This window comes from Mytilus edulis, chromosome 6 (assembly GCF_963676685.1).
Source record: "Mytilus edulis chromosome 6, xbMytEdul2.2, whole genome shotgun sequence".
In the NCBI taxonomy this organism is placed as follows: domain Eukaryota; kingdom Metazoa; phylum Mollusca; class Bivalvia; order Mytilida; family Mytilidae; genus Mytilus; species Mytilus edulis.
In genome coordinates, this window is record NC_092349.1 from 41,256,000 (window position 1) to 41,275,269 (window position 19,270).

Genomic DNA, 19,270 nt, shown 5'->3' on the forward strand with positions numbered 1-19,270 from the left:
TAGACTAAGTGATTTAATTTTATTGTAGGTTTAAATATAGAATACTAATAATCCAGGGACTAATTATGTTGCTAAAATTATCAGAACCAGCATCTGTGTTGTCTAGGATTACGAGGTCATGTCAGGTGATGACCTTGTACTGAATCTAGGATAATGACATAAAAATCACTTGTTTAAGTATCATTCCTCAATTTCCTTCCAAAAATCACTCCTTTAAGTACCGTTATTCTAATAACTCCTACTAATTTCAACACCCCCGAACAGTGAAATTTTTATCGCGAACAGTAGAATTTTATTACATAATCTGAAAGATGAAACCTTGAACTTTACAGGCAAAATACTCCCACTGCTGGGGAAAATCTGTTAGGAAAGTATCAGTTCGTTATTATAGCATTTTATCCACTAAAATAGAATTTGCAGCTAAATTATTGCACCAAAGGCATAAACCTTTCTACTTAAAAGAAGCAAAAAGTTCTTTTTTTCAATTTTACTAATGAAAAGATATTATCTAAACCTATTTTGTGTTTAAAATTTTGGTAAAACTACAAAATCACAATTTATGACAAAATTTCTAATTTGCTAATTAAATAAGTGATTTAAAAATCACTTATTTCGATAAGTCCCCTGACTTAATACATACATGTTTTCATTTGAAATAGGTTATATTTCATCAAACTATTTTACTAAAGTAATCGAAATGTAATGGAAAGTAATCGATGATTACACCATGATTTTTGCTGTAATCGTTTCAATTACAATTACATGTAATCGAAAATGTCTTCGATTACAGATTACTGTCGATTACTGGAAGAAATGTAATCAATTACAATCGATTACGATTACCCCATCCCTGTCACACACATACATACAAACGCGCACACACACACACACAACACACACATTAAAATAAATGAAATAAACTAGCCCTCTCAGTCATAAGCTTGACCTAGCAAGGTCATTATAAACATATAAACCATTTTTTCACTTGCTAGTATTTTAAGTTGAAATGTAAACAAACGTCTATTTGTGAAGTTGTTCACTGACGGCTGGACATATAGACTGACGGATAGACTGATGGACGGATGACTGAATGAAAAATATTTGAAAGCCTATGATGTCTAAGAACCAAAACAAATAAATAGCTATATAACCAAAAAGATACTTAAAAATAATCAAAACCAAAAAATATTAACTTTGCTTCAACGAGTTCAAGCCGTTGTTTTCCTCTGTAAAATAAATATTTAAAAAACAGAAAAGGTTTGTTATTCAACAATAGTGGAAAAACAATCGTACAAAGAAGAAAATATTTAAAAAAAAAAAAAAACGAACACCAATTAATAATTCAAATCGGAAAGTCCATAATCAGATGGCAAAATCAAAGCTTTCGGGTAAATTGTATCAAAACAATCGGCTAATTTTAATTTTCTTTGAATCGTTACAATATGCGACCTACATTTTAGTTTTAACTTGACTAGTGTGTTTTTCTCAAAGCCTTTCGTAACTTGGACTATCTACAGATATTGTTCTAACATACATAGATTGCAAACATTTGATTTTTATAACTAACACCAGTTTTCCCTAGCCTCTTTCATATTGGATATTGATTGATTGGAATGTGCTTTTATAAAGTTTAATAATTCATTTTAGCGTAAGGACTAAATCGACCCAAAGCAAAGCCCTCTTTTCTTGACCAAATTTGCCTTTACCTAAGAAGATATAAGAAGATGTGGTATGAGTGTCAATGGGACAATTTTCCATTCAAGTCACAATTTGTAAAAGTAAACCGTTATAGGTCAAATTACGGTCTTCAACACGAAATATTGGCTCACATCGAACAGCAGGCTATACTGGGCTCCAAAAATTACTAGTGTAATACCATTCAAACGGAAAGTCTAATCTATATAAAAAAAGAGAAAAGAGAAAGACTTATAAACCAGATCAACAAACTATTAAACATCTTTGACTTTGGACAGGAGTAAACAAATGAAGTATGTTTCAACGTTTTAATATGTACCTTTGTAAGGCCTTTCGGGCGGAAGGGTATTATCAGCTCTTCTACGTTTGTATTTGGGTTCTGCATTTGTTCTCTAATATCACTGAAGAGACATGATTTATCGTATGCACATCTAGTGTACAGTCGGTAAATTTCACCTATGATTCACGTTTCAATGTTTCGCTTAAAATCTAAAACTTACGGATATTGGAAAAAGTTGTCCCCGTTCCAAAGTCTCAGTTCTGTTTTTCTGTAGTGGACGTTGATATTGTTTGTTATTGATAAACCAATTCCACGGGGTCTCATACGTAAACCAACCGTTGATGCAAGATTTGAGAAAAATTCTATTCTTTCCAGAAAGCCTCTTGATTGAGGAGGCACCATTAGGAAAACAGTGCCAGCGTTATCTTGGCAAACATCAATAATAATACAGAATTTTTTACCAAGAAAAGGAGCTGGGACCTGAATTTGATTCCCGTAAATACTTAATGCAAATTTTGTACCAAAACGGAAAACACTATAAAAATGATTTGCTTTTGTTGGAGCACCTCTACAATCGTGGTAATTATCTATTTGGCTTCCCAAAACCAGATTCGTACGAAGGTCAGTCACTGAAAGTAATCCTGTTCCTGTCTTACTAAATCGAATCCATTCTGGCAATTTCTTATACAGATCATCAAACACTGAAAGCAAAAACGAACCCGAAGATATAAAGTCATGAATATCTTTTGGAGTTACTTGAAACGAAAAGCATTGACTAGTATGTCTGTTATATTGTTGTGTTCCTTCAGATTTTGTAAACTTCAATGAACCTAAAACAAGTTGGAAACCAGAATTTGATGTAACTACCTCAAGACCTGATAAGGACACTGGCATTGAAAAACTGTTTATCTCCATGAACACAATGCCGAACGTATAAATGATACTAGAGTTAGTATTTAGTTTGTACCATGATGACGTAGATGAAAGTTGTAATTTTTGGTAACTGTCAGCTTCTATGCATGAAGTTAACTCAATAAAATCACATCCTCGAGGAAGTAGTCGACGTGAAATCCTATGGGTTTCGAAAACAGTGGGTCGATCTGATGTGTTATTTCCTGAAAGAGATAAATATGTCATGTAATTAGGATTTTGTCATGGATAAGGCAATCATGATACTGTCAGTGTCAGACATTTAAAGTATGTGATCCTCAATTAACCCTCATGTATGTAAACAATTCATACTAGGATAAAATTGTGTACGCCATACGCGCGTTTCGTCTTCGAAAGACTCACCAGTGACGCTCGAACCAAAAAGCTAAACATGACAAATCGGTTTTTAAATTTTCATGAAAAACAAATACAAGCAAAATATTTTTTCGAATACAGCATTTACCTATACAAGTGAAGCCATCCTTATCTAGGACGTTCCCATTTTTACATACACATTTGAAGGAACCAACAGTATTGACGCATGTATCCTCACAACCACCATTGACAAAGATACACTCGTTTATGTCTGAAACATAATAGAAATATATATAAAGCATTCAGATAAAAGTTTACTTTTTTATCGAGAGAGGCAACATAATTTAAGTTGTGTTCAAAACTCGTATGACCATTTATGAATACATGTTTGTATATTACAAACAAAGCAATTACCATGAATTACAAACAGAGAGACACCGGTAACGGTCACATTCTAAGTGTCTCTTGCGTTGAATTCTTTCCTCACTAAGCAAAATCCACACTCTCAAGAATTTCTGAATAATTTCAAATCTCGGTCTTTTTCTGAAATTAGTTCGAACAAAACTTTCGATTTTTAACCCTGTATACCACCATCCCCTATGTGAAATTATACTTTTGAAAACACTTTGAACGACAAAATCATTCTATATTGACGTTTACATTCTGACGCCAAACACGCGACTATTAGCAATGAATGTGGTTGTTAAAATTGATAGATGCTTTTTGTGCATCTTTGTTAAATATTTATCTGGTTTTTTTTCTAATTTAAATTGTGACACAGTGATGACTGCTGTACCCCGATTTTGACATTTTACCTATAATGTCTGTTTTGTTCACGAATCGTTGTAAATATAATGGAATTTGATGTTGCTGTCATACAAGTGAGAGGTTTCGCGCTATAAAACCAGGATCAATCCACCATTTTCTACATTTGAAAATACCTGTATACGACCAGGAATATGACAGTTGTTGTCAATTCGTTTGATGTGTTTTATCTTTTGATTTTGCCATTTGGTTAGTGACTTTCCTTTTTGAATTTTCCTCGGAGTTCAGTATTTTTGGGATTTTACTCACTCAAACTTGTCTCGATAATGAATAGAAAATAATCAGTTATTTTTCTGATGGTTTAGTACCTATATAAGACGGGGAAGCATGTCTCTCGTCATCGTTTCTTTATTACGTAATGGTTACTATTGTAAATATCTCCCTTCCCATCAGTTATTCTTGGTACGCGTCAGTCGTTAAGTATAATCATTATGAATTGGTGTTATGAATATCACTACTTAGTAACATCATTGTAATCTTATGCAGATAAAACACAAAAAAACATCGTTGTGGGAAACATTTTTTTAATTTCAACTCGAGTTTTCAATTGCAGTCGTTCTTCTAAATAATCCTGCTGAAAGAATTTCTGTGAAAGGAGGACACGTTCAAATGCAGCGTTACAGGTATCGGCATTTTCTTATGTTGAAAAAAGCGCAAGCAAAAGATCTTCACAACATCAATTGTTAACATCTTGATTTTATAAGACAGTTTGTCGATTATTCTATTAGTTTGTCCCGTTATCTTGCAGGATTGAACTTATAACTTTAACTGTACATAACTAGATAGTACAAAATACAATGTGAGTTACAGATTACAGTTACTGTCGTATCGATCGTGATCTTTCTTCGTCCGTCGTCTATACATGAATTTCATAGTCTTCTATAATATGCCGAAGAATCTTAGAAGCAATTCTAACAACAGACAAATCATTTTAACCTTGGTCCTGTAGAATAAAAATAACACTTGTATGCGTCCGATGAGCTTTTTTTTAATTTATCTTCATCACAAACGCTCAAAGCCAAAAAGTTGAAATCCGGATGGATAAATACCACGCTAATCGGGAGCTATAAGACCTAAGAGACTTTAAAGTAATAGCCATATCATTTATAAGGTTAACTTTGAAATTGCATGGGGGATTTGTTAACATTAAAGGTTATCTGGATATCTTAATATCAGAAAAATAGCTAAAACTATAAATTATATTATGATTGTAGTAGTTGTGGTTCTTAATAACAAAATTGACACGGAGTTAGTTGAAAAAAAAACTAAATGACAAACAATTGATTTTCTTAATACAAAATTGTTTTATTATCATTCATGTTTAATTTCTTAGACGCCATTGAAAAGATTTTGATTTTAAAATTAAAAATATGATTAAAACAGACCATTTTCGCAATGTTTTCCTTCGAATCCAGCCGCACAATTACACCTATAAGACCTAATGTAATCAATACAGCTTCCACCATTTTGACAGTTGATTCCTATGCAATCGTCAATATCTACAAAATATATAATTTTAAGCTACAAGTATTTAGATTGTAGTTTCTTTTCATTTTAACCCCCAATTGATTGATTTTATGTCACAATTACGTAAGTATCTAAGAAACATATTCAAACAATTATTGATAATAGATGACAAACAGAATATGTCACAATCGGGTTTTTTAATTTTTCACAAATTTAAAAACCTCGAATTATCCCATGTGATGCGACTTCACCAAGTAGAAAGTCCTGATTTTCACACAGTTAAATTCTCAATTTTACTTGACAAACATTTTCCTCCTATTCTCAGAATATACTTACATGAGCAACACAAGTACCACATATGCAGCAAGATCTAATTTCCATTTGATCAGGCTTTCGTTTTCTATTGTGTGTTTAGTATACTGTTGGGTTTGGTTTCTTGGGTTTTTTTTCATTTTTTGCCAAGACATTGTGAGTTTATTTAAGTATTTACCTGCACATGTATTGCCATCTGAACCCAGCTTAAAGCCTGGTCTACAACTGCATTGATAGGAACCAGCGGTGTTAGTACACAACTGAGAACACTTAGACTGTCCGTGGCATTCATCAACATCTGAAAAGTCAAAACAACTAGTACATTGAAAGTAAGTTCGTCTAATGCGCAGATAAGGAAAACATTATAAGGCTAAAGATTTGAACTGAAGAATTCATTTTTTGGTAAATACAAGATAAAATATTAGAAACAATCACCTTCGCAAGTCTGTCCATCGTTTGCGAAACGATAACCCTTTCTGCACTGACACGAATATGTCCCATGCTCGTTAATACAAAGTTGGTCACATCCACCATTGTTTAATGCGCATTCGTTTATATCTGAAAATGATAGAAAGTAAATGAAATGTCTTCGTTCAATTTATGATGCAATCAATAATACAAGTCTGTATTAAAATTCAAATGAAAGTCTTTTTGAAAATGATGCATGCATATAATTTATTGAATATTATATGCTAAAACTTGATTTTATACATATAAAACTTACATAAAATCTAATATCATTTAATATGTGGTTTAACATAACCTGTTATCGTTTAGCATAACGACAAAAATTATTCTTCGCCTTCCGTTAAAGGAGAACAGGGAAAGGAGAAGGTCCGGTAAGGACCGATTTTGGCCTCAAATTTCAGGTTCATCTGACGAATGATTTTGACCACTTTTTAAACACTTAAGTGTCTATTTTATTTGAATCAATTAGTTTTTGTTAAAGAGTTTAACTGATTTAATCATAAAAAACGCACCGATTCAAGCTGAAATATGAAAAATCTACCAGATATGCCGAAAAATGTCACTTCTCAGATGGTTTTTGTCAAAAAAGAAAGTGGCCGCATCCGTGTTCATCCTCAACCTTTATATATGTTATTTATTATCATAAAATACAACTTACATTTTAATATTAAGGATGAACACGAATGCGGCCACTTTCGTTTTACACGAAAACCGTCTAAAATTCAACTAAAATGCTAGAATTGTGAAGATTTCAGTAATTTACCTGGACTTTGTGGTGCTAGTACCCGATATATTTTCATTGTATTGTCAAAAACAGCCCATATTTATGTAGCAGAAGCATTCTTCTGTCCAATAAATTACTTAAAGTTAACATTTGAACAATTTTGTAAAACTGCTATATTTTGGGGGCAAAAAGGGGTCTTACTGGACCTACTCCTTTATTATGTCAAGGACTAGTACAGAGCAAACTTTTTAAACATAGTAACGAACATATTACTGAAGGCTTATACAATCGCGTTGGTTAACGCATTTACATCCAAAAAAGGTTATCTTTAATTATTTCAAATTTGAGGCAAAACAAAAAACTCTAACAGTGTACAGTACTTAAAAACATATATATTACGATAATCAAATATAAATATGACCATTACCTGAACATGTTTTTCTATCGTTGAGAAGATGAAAGCCTTTTTTGCACTGACACGTGTAAGATCCTGCAGTGTTCTTACAGTCGTGGGAACATCCAGCATTATTTACCAAACATTCGTCATTATCTAAAGAAAAGATTCATCAAAAAGTTGTATCGCCTATGTCTTTTGATAATAATATAGAAGGATACAAATTTCATAAAATTATTGTTGAGTTTCATTCTTACATCAGAGTAGAGGGGTTCCGCTATCTGTGTGTAAGCTTCTCAAAATTTACAGGATAAATATTAATGAAAAATAAAACGCTAGAAGTTTTGTACAACTTTAGTATAATGAATTTCAATAAAATGAATCTTAAACTTTCTGTCATTAAGGATGTACACCTCTGAGGAGCCAACAATTTCTAGAATTAAACTTTTTTTCGTAACCTGGTTTTTGGGTAAATAAGACTGTTAAAAAATAATTGGTGAAGAAAAAAATCACATGTTGGTGCACTTATTTTTTTGCTACGACCCTTTGAAAATACCCAATTTTGATGATTTTCCCATTTTTCATAATTTTTTACCTATTTTTGACCTATTATCGTGAAAAAAATCACAGTCCCACTTTTTCTAATACTTTAAATAAAGATGCAGTGGCCCAATCTGCATAAATTTAACTTAAAAAAACTATAGGTAGGTGATAATATAAGAAAGTTTTATCATATCCTGATGCTTTTTTGTGTCAAATTTACCATGCTGTCAATTTTGTAAATTTGTGATTTTTCTCATTTTTAAGAACAAAATGCATAATATTTCAACATTTTTGTTATAAATGATTGAAAAAATAAATATCTAAGAAATTTCAAAAGACAAAAATGATATGGGATGTACATGATTCTTGTAAAATCACGTTGTGTATCCCTCGCCCATTTTCTCAAAATTTTGCTAAAAAGACTGACTTGATTGGTCGTAAAATTTGAAAACTGGATTACTCAAAAACTATTCATTGTAAATACACCTTTTTTCACAGAATTATGTTTGATTATAAAATTTTAAAATTCATTGATAGTTTCCACTTGTATCACATGTTTTGGAAATAATTGCAGAATGAGATTTCAACGAGACTGAATCTTCAGAAGAAGACATCCTTAAACATGTGAAATTATTTGTTTTCAAAATGCAGTGTTAAAGGTCTTAAGAACCATGTGTTGTCAGCTAACGACAAGCAATACATACATATGTCTTTGGGGACGGACAACACAACATACCAGAACATGTTTTCTTGGCATTTTCGAGAGAGAATCCTTTCCTGCAGCGACATCCATATGAGCCAACACTGTTTACACAGATTTGACTACAGCCTCCATTATTGGTTGAGCATTCATTTATATCTGTTAAGAAGAAACTTTAGTATTAATTATTATTATGCAATTTGCATAATTTCTTGTGCTTGAAATTTTTAATAAAATCCATGTTTATTCTGTACTTTAATGTTCTGTGCTGCGCACAACACATTCTATTACAAAGAAGATAGTACATGTTCAACAGAATGAACTGTGCATGCAGCGCACAACACTATCTATACAAAATGCATTGTATGGAAAGTATTAAAAACCTCTCAAAACATTATAATACCAAATAAACATGGAATCAATATGAAAATTTCAAGCACAAGAAATTTTGCAAATTCCATAATTAAAAATAATTCCAAGTTCAAATAATAGCCTGTTTATTACCAAAAGTGAAAAACATTTGACACAGTGAAATAATACTTTTTTCCGGAAGTGATCAATGAAGACTTTCTCCTCATTTTTTTTAAATTTTATTTAGTTTGTGCAATCCCCCTAACTACATTAATAGCTAAGAAAACGTCATTCGGAAACCATGTCGTCTAAACATACCAGCACAGGTTTTCCTATCGCCTCGTAGTAAAAATCCTCTTCTACAAGAGCATCGAAATAAACCATGTGTATTTGTACATATTTGGTTACAGCCTCCGTTGCCATTAGTACATTCGTTGATATCTACAAATATAACAAATTATCTGTATTTATCAAGGTTATTGAAAATTACCTCAATCTTATATATTCATTGCTGGACCAATACCCAGCAGTCTTAAAAAAAATACCCGATAAGTTGATATCAAAACATTGTAAAGTCAATAAAGGTTACTAAAGTATATGCTTTTGCACAAGAAAACTAGAGTTCAATATAACACTGACTCTATTCTTGTTAATAGTTTATGTTAAACCTTTGCAATTAATTTTTAAATATCAAATTAAAATAAAAAACAAGTTGTTATTTGAACCAGCTATAATGTTAATTTGTGCAAGCATTATGCGAAAACAAATTTGGTGAACTATCTAATTTCATGAATACCAAAGGAAATATATCGGTAACACTATATGTCCAAGTCACTTAAGGGCTTAGAAACTACATATCAAGCAAGAATAACATGTCACTACAAAACGGATTTATAAACCTTGCTATTACAAGCAGCAAGGACAATGGGTTCAAGGATAACATACCTCTGCAGTACGGACTGGAGAACCCTCGTTTACATGTACAATAATTAGGCCGTGTGCATGTTCCCCCATTCGGACATGTTGTTGATCCGTGACAAACAGCTATGTTTTATAAAAAGCAAAATTAATGACAAAAAAAACATCACATAATATATAATGTAAAATCTTAAAAAGAATTGAATCAGATCACAATTTTTCTAAACAATTATGCTACTTTCATTATGTTCTTTTTGTCTAAAATGGAAGTGGATTCTTCTTGTAGAAAATTATCTAACGATTTTTACATTACAAATAAAATAAGAAGATGTGTTATGATTGCCAATGCGACAACTTTTCACCAGAAACAAATACAATAGACGTATATGGTTCATTAGGATACGTATTTGATTGGTTGACAATAGCCTTGAGCACTTCAATGTCAAATTTTATTTCCGTAATTATAAAATACAACAGCTATGACTCTACGTGCTATCAGTGACAGTTTTTAGATGATGCACAGAAATGCAAACGAAGAGCTTGATACAACTCTTGATTGCATGGTTGTAGCATAAAAAAGTAATTATAACAATTGAATAGTTGTACAGTTTGTAAAAGCGTTGAGCATGCGCACATTTCCAGAATGAAGCGCTTCCATCCAATAAAATTACAAAAATGGAGCATTCAATTCTTAAATGAAATTACTATTCAATATACTAGTCTTTTTGTAACCTGTTTAGTTTTTTATAAAACATCTTTCATGATTCTACAATCATGATGTCTGCATTTTTGCATTCTCTTTAATAGAGTCTACATGTGTAAGTGTATAGAATTCGCCCCATTCCGGACTATTTACATTAAGGAAACCAAAAGTCATTAATTAAAAATTCTTCTTCTTTTCAAATAGTTTATTTTCAATCTACAGAATACATATCAATATTGAGTCACTGATAAGGTCTTTGCGTCGGAACTAAACACATTTATTCTAAAACCAGTTGTTGGCATGACACGGGTTATGTTCTTCTCATATATGTTATGATGGTATGATACTAAACCCCTAACGGGAAGGATTGTGCCTGATGTTCATATGATGAAATCATAATCTTTCAGTCAGTTTAATTGAAGTCTGGAGCTGGCATGTCAGTTAACTGCTAGTAGTCTGTTGTTATTTATGTATTATTGTCATTTTGTTTATTTTCTTTGGTTACATCTTCTGACATCAGACTCGGACTTCTCTTGAACTGAATTTTAATGTGCGTATTGTTATGCGTTTACTTTTCTACATTGGTTAGAGGTATAGGGGGAGGGTTGAGATCTCACAAACATGTTTAACCCCGCCGCATTTTTGCGCCTGTCCCAAGTCAGGAGCCTCTGGCCTTTGTGAGTCTTGTATTATTTTAATTTTAGTTTCTTGTGTACAATTTGGAAATTAGTATGGCGTTCATTATCACTGAACTAGTATATATATTTGTTTAGGGGCCAGCTGAAGGACGCCTCCGGGTGCGGGAATTTCTCGCTACATTGAAGACCTGTTGGTGACCTTCTGCTGTTGTTTTTTATTTGGTCGGGTTGTTGTCTCTTTGACACATTCCCCATTTCCATTCTCAATTTTATATCAAACTTAAGATATATACGGTTAGGTTACCCTGTCCAAGCAGATAACGGTGTATAGATATGCAAATATATAGATGTATTCAAAAGTTTCCAAATTCATGAATTATCAAATATAAGCCAAATTTTCATTGAAATATATAAATCACTTGATCACTAATGCAGGAGTTCCGCAAGGCTCTGTACTAGGTCTCCTACTATTTCTTATTTATGTAAATGTCATAGCTGATAATTTGAAAAGTCTTACTCGATTGTTTGCTGATGATACATCTCTTTCTTATTCCAGCAATAACCCTTACACTATAGAGGAAGTCTTAAATAGCGATTTAGAACAAATTTCAGTATGGTTTAAAGATTGGCTTATTAATTTTAATCCTAATAAGACAAAGGCTATGATATTCTCCTTCGATACTTCCCCAGATGATATTAAAATAGAATTTCAAAACCAATCAGTAGAATTTGTCTCCTGTCATAAACACTTAGGGATTACTTTTGATTCCAAGGCAAATTCCTTACACATATAGAAAACATTTTAAAGTGTGCAAGCACAAGATTAAATGTTCTTAAAAAATTAAAATATGTATTGAATAGAAATTATCTTGCTCGTATATATTTAACTTTTATTAGACCCGTTATGGAATATGCATGTGAGTTATGGGATGGTTGTACTCAACAAGACGCCGACAAGTTAGAACATGTTCAGTTAGAAGCAGGGATATTAGTAACTGGGTTGCCCGTGTTTGCTAGTCGGGGAGCTATATATTTTGAAACTGGCTGGCAATTGCTTGTGGACAGAAGAAAGTCCAGAAAGTTCAATATGTTATATTCTTTACATAATGTGACTGCCCCTGATTATCTCTATGATTTAATGCCCCACTTGTTGGTCAAGTATCTAACTACGGTTTGCGAAACAGTAATAATTATGTAGTACCCGGTTATAGACTAGACATAACTATAGAAAACCCTTTTCCCCATCCACTACTATTGAATGGAATAGCCTTTACCCCGACATACGTACGTCCAAAAATATGAATATTTTTAAACGAAAGATGAAGTCCAAATTGATACAGCCACCTTCCTATTTTAGTTGTGGGGATAGAAAACTTAATATCATTCATACACGTTTGGGAAATATGTGCAGTTCTTTAAGTTAAGATTTACATCGTGTTAATATTAAATCCAGCCCCGCATGCAGCTGTGGCCAAGATAGTATACACTATTTTTTATAGTGCGCTTTTCACAACGAAGCAAGAGAAATACTGTTTTCAAAATTAGAAAGATATGCTATATCCATTGAGTTTCTATTAGCTGGTGACGGTGACCTTTCTTTTCAGCAAAAAAAAGACATTTTTGAGTTCGTACAATCTTGTATCAGAATAACACAAAGATTTAAAACAATCAATTTACATTCTAAATTTCTACTTTACAACCCTTCACTCCAGTCTAGTTTGTTTTTTTATTATTATTCCTTATTATATTGTTGGTTCTGTTTGGTTTTTTTTCTAATTTTCGTTTGTAGTAAGTATTACATGCATTCCTACTATGTTTTTTCGTCATTATCTAATGTACTTTGTATTTATATTTATATTGGGAGAGGACGTCTCTAAGGTTGCTATAACGGGTGTCCAATCCCTTTTGCTACTTTTGCAAATAAAATATGTTTAACCTAAACTTGATTCATCCATGAAAAGGTAAAATATATTAACGTTTGCAGGTCATATTGCATCGCTTTACCTTACATTAATAGAAAAAAAAACACACCTTTATAGATAAAAGAAGCTAATCATTTTTAGTACAGTATTTAGCATGTATGTTAAAAGTTGAATGACTGAGTTACATAAAAAGTGAAAATGCCAAATCACCATACCCTGAGAACATGAAGACCCGACATATCCAGTACAGCAACGGGCTTGCCTACAGCCTGCGTAATATGTATAGAGTTGTTGTCTGAAAATAAAACGTGGCAAGGTGTGTATCACATGCATTTTAATAACATCTAAATGCTTATCACAACTGATCACCGAACGTTTCTAAGCATGAGCAACAAGGGCACAATGGTGGTGTAAATAATTGAACATGGGCTGCACTTGCCGTTCTGTAGGTCGATGGTTCACTTTGTTTTTCTCTTGAAGGGTTCGTGTTATTTTGCTTCATTTAGACACATTGAACAATCGAATTTAGAAGAAGTTAAAGCCATTTTACTCTCTATAATTTACAAGTTTGACGCATCAGTGCCCCGATGGATGCAACATGTATTGCAAGAACCGCTTATGCTTCCAGTGCAGTTGAACTCACGCAAGATTTTTATTAGTACTTGCTATTGTTAATTATTGGAATCCCAAACGGTCTTTCAGATTATCCTGAAACACACATTATACATGCATACTCCCAAGTAGCATGTATCGCTCACCTGGTATGTTTGCAAAAAATATATATGTCGTGTACATGTTATTATTTTGTACACGTTATTACTTGTACAAACAGTTTGTACAAGTAATTACTTGTATGATGCCATCATACAGATTATTACTTGTACAAATACAATTGTACAAGTAATTACTTGTCCAATTTTTATTGAGAAAAAGATAATAACTTGTACAAATCATTATTCCACCTTATCCTATTTTTTGTATACAAAAAAAACTTTCCTTTAAACAAATAATTTATAATAAGCGCAATAGTATAAACTTGTAACATGTTAGTAATTTTTATTTGATAAATATGGTAGCCAATTTGTACAGTTTAATAGGGTATTTAAGGATAAAACTTGAAAACATCAAATAAAAGAAAGTTCATGATGAAATAACTAAATAGTGAGATGACAATAAAGTCTTCTAATAATTCAGTATTCACATGTGAAAGATAAAGATATACTTTAAGTAATGTAAAGGAAGCCAAGTTAAGTTCCAAAAAGACAGCACTTCAAAAATAATTCTTAAGATGGAATGATGCAGAAATTATTTATTATTGTATAGTTGATCAACTTTACCCTCTGATTAGAACAGCACACTCTGGAGTTAACATTGGTCATGGGGGCATACAAACAATAATTATAAGGAGTTAAAAAAAAATCACCACAATTTGCCAATACATGTATAAGCAGAGACATTATCCCGATTTTCACTCAGATGTGCGAATATTTTGAAAAAGGTCGCTCCTCCTATCATTACTACAGTCTCTAATACTAGTAGTTGAGTCAAAGTCAAAGATTTTCTCTCTGCATGGTAGACCATGTTGATTATCAATCATTTACTATCAGGATCACTGTACCAAATTCAGTGGACTGCGCCCGTAAAAGGCAAAGAGAGGAGCTGAAGTGGCTTACCAACTCACTGACATTGTTTTTACTTTTTGGAGCTCCACATATCCTGCATAGTGATAATTAATTGGAATTTCTTCTTTGGTCAGAGCTTTAATTTATGCATGATAGACAACTCCCCCCTCAAAGTTATGTGTCCATAAGAATATAGAACGCTGACACAAAGAGTATGATGATTTCATGATCACACAAGAACAACTGACAATGGTCTGAATGATTAAGAATTGTGCAATTCTATATTAAAAAAAAAACAAGTAAATAAATAATTATATTTAAAACCCAACTGTAAGAGAACAATTGAATAATTGTTTCCATCCATTGAAAAAATAAAAAATAAAAATAATTGGAAGAAGATTTTTATTTTATTTATTCCTTTCAATGACTCTGTCACTTGGCACTAGTAGTCCGTATTTTAGTGGCACCTAGTTATTTGGCCTAATATGCTCAAATTGTCATGTTTGCTGAAGTTATTACTTAAAAAGCAGATGGAAGGAAGAAACAAATAAAACTAAAAGATAGCGAGTTGTACAAGTTATTATCTTTTTCTCAACAAAAACTGTACAGGTTATTACTCGTACAATTATATTTGTACAAGTAATAACTTGTATGATGGCATCATACGAGTAATTAGTCTTACAAAGTTTTTGTACAGGTAATAACCTGTACAAAATAATAAGATGTACACGACATATACAAATGGAAACTGAGACAAGTGATTTTGACTTTAAAAAAAACTTACGGTTAGCCGATGTTCAGTACTTCAGTACTTTGATTATCTTTTTTATTACCTGTATCGAGTGCATCTTTTCCATTTAAAGGCTCCACAACGTTTGTGATACTTTTCAGTTCTGTATCCAGTTTTTCGACATTTCGAATAATAGTAACAAAAGCCGCTTTCTGACAGCCTGTAATAAAAAAAAAAGTATGCGTAATCTCTCAAGGAAGACAAGTGTTTCCTGTTGTCAAATACTAGCACCGGAAATTGTAATGTTGATGCACTAGGTATAGACAATCCCCCAAAACACATCAGTAAATACACTGTAATTTTAGTGTAAATCTAAGTGTTAATAAATATAACACTGCTTGAACGCTTTTTTGTAACACTTTTTGAACGTGTAATGGTGTTCCAAATGTTTACACATGTCAGTGTTCGTCAATTGAATGTGTGGTGTTCAGTTTTTAATGCCTTTGTGTTTCATTTTTGAACACTTGTTAGAGACTTTAACATTAGTGTTTAACGATTTAACGTGTCCGAATGTTCAAAATCTTAATACGTCGACGCGTTCAACAGCCATGTAACACTTTTTGTACACACAGAACATGTTTAAAACCAAGATGTTAAGATCCAGAACACCAGATGTTAACATTCAGAACAGTTGACATAGGTGTTCTATTTTCAAGCGTACATAATTGTCCATAAGTACTAAACTTAATTAAACTGTTATCAAAATCAGGCAAAATATAACAATAAAACATAATTTAACAAGTAATTCTTTATATAATTAATGAGCATATATGTAAGATATGTAAGAAAAGTACACAAGAATACCTTATGATATCACAAGTAACAGACAGTGAAATCACATTATACATAATGTTTTTAAACTGACTTTAATATATCACAAATAAGTATTTACCCCTACATGAAAATATAGTTGCTACATCATGTGTGTCCTAACCAAAAAAGCATGTCATGTGATAAGTAGATAGTTTATGATATAGATATTTGTCACAATGAAAGTTTAAAATTTGCAAATTCGAACATTTCTTGTAGGATCACATACAATGTACGCTCCACTTTTCAGTGCATCCTCACGTAAAGCTATCAACTGGGTGGCATTTTATGTGTTGTAATCAACTTCCAAATGTCAAAGTCCTCCACAACAAGTAATGTCTATGAGCCTATATATCCTGCAAAATAAAATTTAAAATTAATAGAAGAGAGTTTTTTTATAAAGCATCAAATTATGCAACGGTTGTTATGCTTTAATTTCGATATATACTAGAGTACAAATTGATATTCTATGGCAGTGAAATGCAAGTTTTGAAATTATAAATCAGAAAGTCGATTTATTTTACCTAAGGTATACAGATATAGAAATGATACACCCACATAAGCTATTAATATACATATATTGTCATACCTTTTTTTGATATCTTTCTTTTTTCCAACACTTTATAGCATGCAGAAATGACCTTCGTAGGATTATTGTCTATCGGTTCCTAATTCAAACATTTCAATCTAACGATTCCTGCAAATAAAACAAAACGAATGCATTTTCTAAGTCATAAATGGTGTTCTAAATGTTTACACTAGTGTTCATCAATTGAATGTGTGGTGTTCAGTTTGTAATGCCTTTGTGTTTCACTTTTGAACACTTGATGTTATGTTAGAGTTATTTGATTTAATTAATTAATTAATTAATTAAAACCCTTTCAAGGCGAACAATGCGTTGAGGCATCCCCGTAGCCAGGCCGAACAATGTGTTGAGGCATCCCCCGTAGCCAGGCCGAACAATGCTTTTAGGCATTGACAATCACGTGATAATAATATTTTTTGTCTTTTAACTCATTTTCCCCCCGTAAAGCTACGTTTAACCAATAAATATATAGGTTTTCAGGAAGCTTGTATATCACAGTTAAAGAATACCTATTCTGACTGAATTTGATACCTTATATATACTTCAATACAATGAAAGATCGGTAGCGTCAACAAACAAAATAAGCCGCCGCCATTTTGTACAAAACATGTGATGCGAACATGTGACCTTTTTGGTTGAGAAAAGGTTATTTGGAAGGAAAGTTAAATTTAATTTCATGGATATTTTGATTAATATTATGATAAAAATTACGAAAAACGATTTTTACAATCGAACGGAGAATAAAATCAAGTAATAATCCGACTTCCATCGGCGCGGTAATTGGATTTTTCCCACGAGTGCAAAAGGTTGCACTCCTTTTATGGGAGTTCTAAATAAAACAATCCAATCACTTTCCTCTCTCACTTGCCAATGTCAAGGACGCAAAATTATAGTAAATATTTATAGTAAAATGTCGTTTCATGGTCTGTATCGTGTCTGTAACATTCTGAGGCACAAAAATGTCCGAAAGTTCAGAGGAAGAGTTTGAGGGATTTTCGGTGGGAGAAGTAGAACTTCTTGGTCAAAGAGGTCTTCCCCATTTATCCCAACCAAGAAGTATTATACTGGTCCACAAAACTTATAAGGCCCAAAGAGGATATCTTTTCTAAATGTTTCTATCTGATAACCAAATAATTAATAGTTATAATTAGATAAGATAAGACATTTTTATTCCAAAGATAGGATATTTTGATTCCAGAGATAAGATATTTTTATTCTAATTAAAGGGCCCATGAAGAGCAAAGTAATATTGCAATGATTTGATAATTGACATAAAACCGGTAATGTTTTTATAAATCATATATAAATGTGAATCTAATCTCAATTCTAAGATGTTAAACCGCAGCCAGATCAGAGCCACACACATATATTAAAGTAAAAAAGCCATAACAATTATATGTTTATGTTAACAGGCAATTATTCTCATATTCAATATATATGTACATTGACGGAAAAAATAAAATATATTTGTATGAATTTTAGAAACAGGACAAAAATTTTATATTTTCTGACAATGTACATATATTGTTTTCATCCTGAAATTTAATCCCAACACTTGAAGGTTTTATCATGTTTATGGTTATTAAAAATATAAGTCATGGTCTCTAATTTCTCCTAAAACAAAGAAATGGGCCATCAAACTTTGGGTATTGGCAGCGTCTGACACGGTGTATGTCATATTGTGATCATGTGACTAGAAAAACAACTTGTTGTAAACTTTTCATTTTCTGGACTATTTTCGATATAAATCATGTGTCGTCTGCAAAGACTGGCTGTTGTTAATTTGTTGTTACATTTGAACTTAATCACAGTTCAAACATTGTTTATGTTGTGTGGTGCTTGTACAAAATTGATTATTTATTGAATCTCTATATATAAAATTTAAATGTAACGGTACTTTTTTTTAATATAACCTCGCCCTGATAAATGCCATTACAACTAAATTTTCTGAACTTGACATTCTCCTGCAATTCGCATAAACCACCAAACAAAAAAAATTGAGGAACAAATCATGGTAACAAATGATAAACAAATCGTATGATTTCTTTGTGATTTGAAAGTGATAAAATTTCACATTCGTTTTCAACATTGAACAGTCGTTTTCAACATTCGATTTTCAACTTTCAACATTCGTTTTCAACATTCAACATTCGTTTTCAATATTCAAAAATACCAGTCATTTTCAGAATATTTGAAAGAAATCATAATCCTGTGACCATGCAATAAAATTGAGAAAGGAAAGGGGGAATGTGTCAAAGCAACAACAACCCGACCATA

The 19,270-nt window shown here is 32.1% G+C and overlaps 1 protein-coding gene across 1 annotated transcript in view; it reads right to left on the reverse strand.

Annotated features, from left to right (window-relative positions):
• LOC139527653 (uncharacterized) overlaps positions 1-19,270 on the reverse strand; it is a 54,810-nt gene that overhangs the window by 25,055 nt on the left and 10,485 nt on the right. Inside the window, exons 2-12 of the mRNA XM_071323185.1 lie at positions 15,641-15,757; positions 13,401-13,480; positions 9,950-10,048; positions 9,323-9,445; positions 8,690-8,812; positions 7,444-7,566; positions 6,260-6,382; positions 6,003-6,122; positions 5,431-5,544; positions 3,369-3,491; positions 2,196-3,090 (exon numbers count right to left, since the gene is read on the reverse strand). Of these exons, the coding sequence (XP_071179286.1) occupies positions 2,196-3,090; positions 3,369-3,491; positions 5,431-5,544; positions 6,003-6,122; positions 6,260-6,382; positions 7,444-7,566; positions 8,690-8,812; positions 9,323-9,445; positions 9,950-10,048; positions 13,401-13,480; positions 15,641-15,757 (2,040 nt within the window). The remainder of the gene's footprint in view (positions 1-2,195; positions 3,091-3,368; positions 3,492-5,430; positions 5,545-6,002; positions 6,123-6,259; positions 6,383-7,443; positions 7,567-8,689; positions 8,813-9,322; positions 9,446-9,949; positions 10,049-13,400; positions 13,481-15,640; positions 15,758-19,270) is intronic.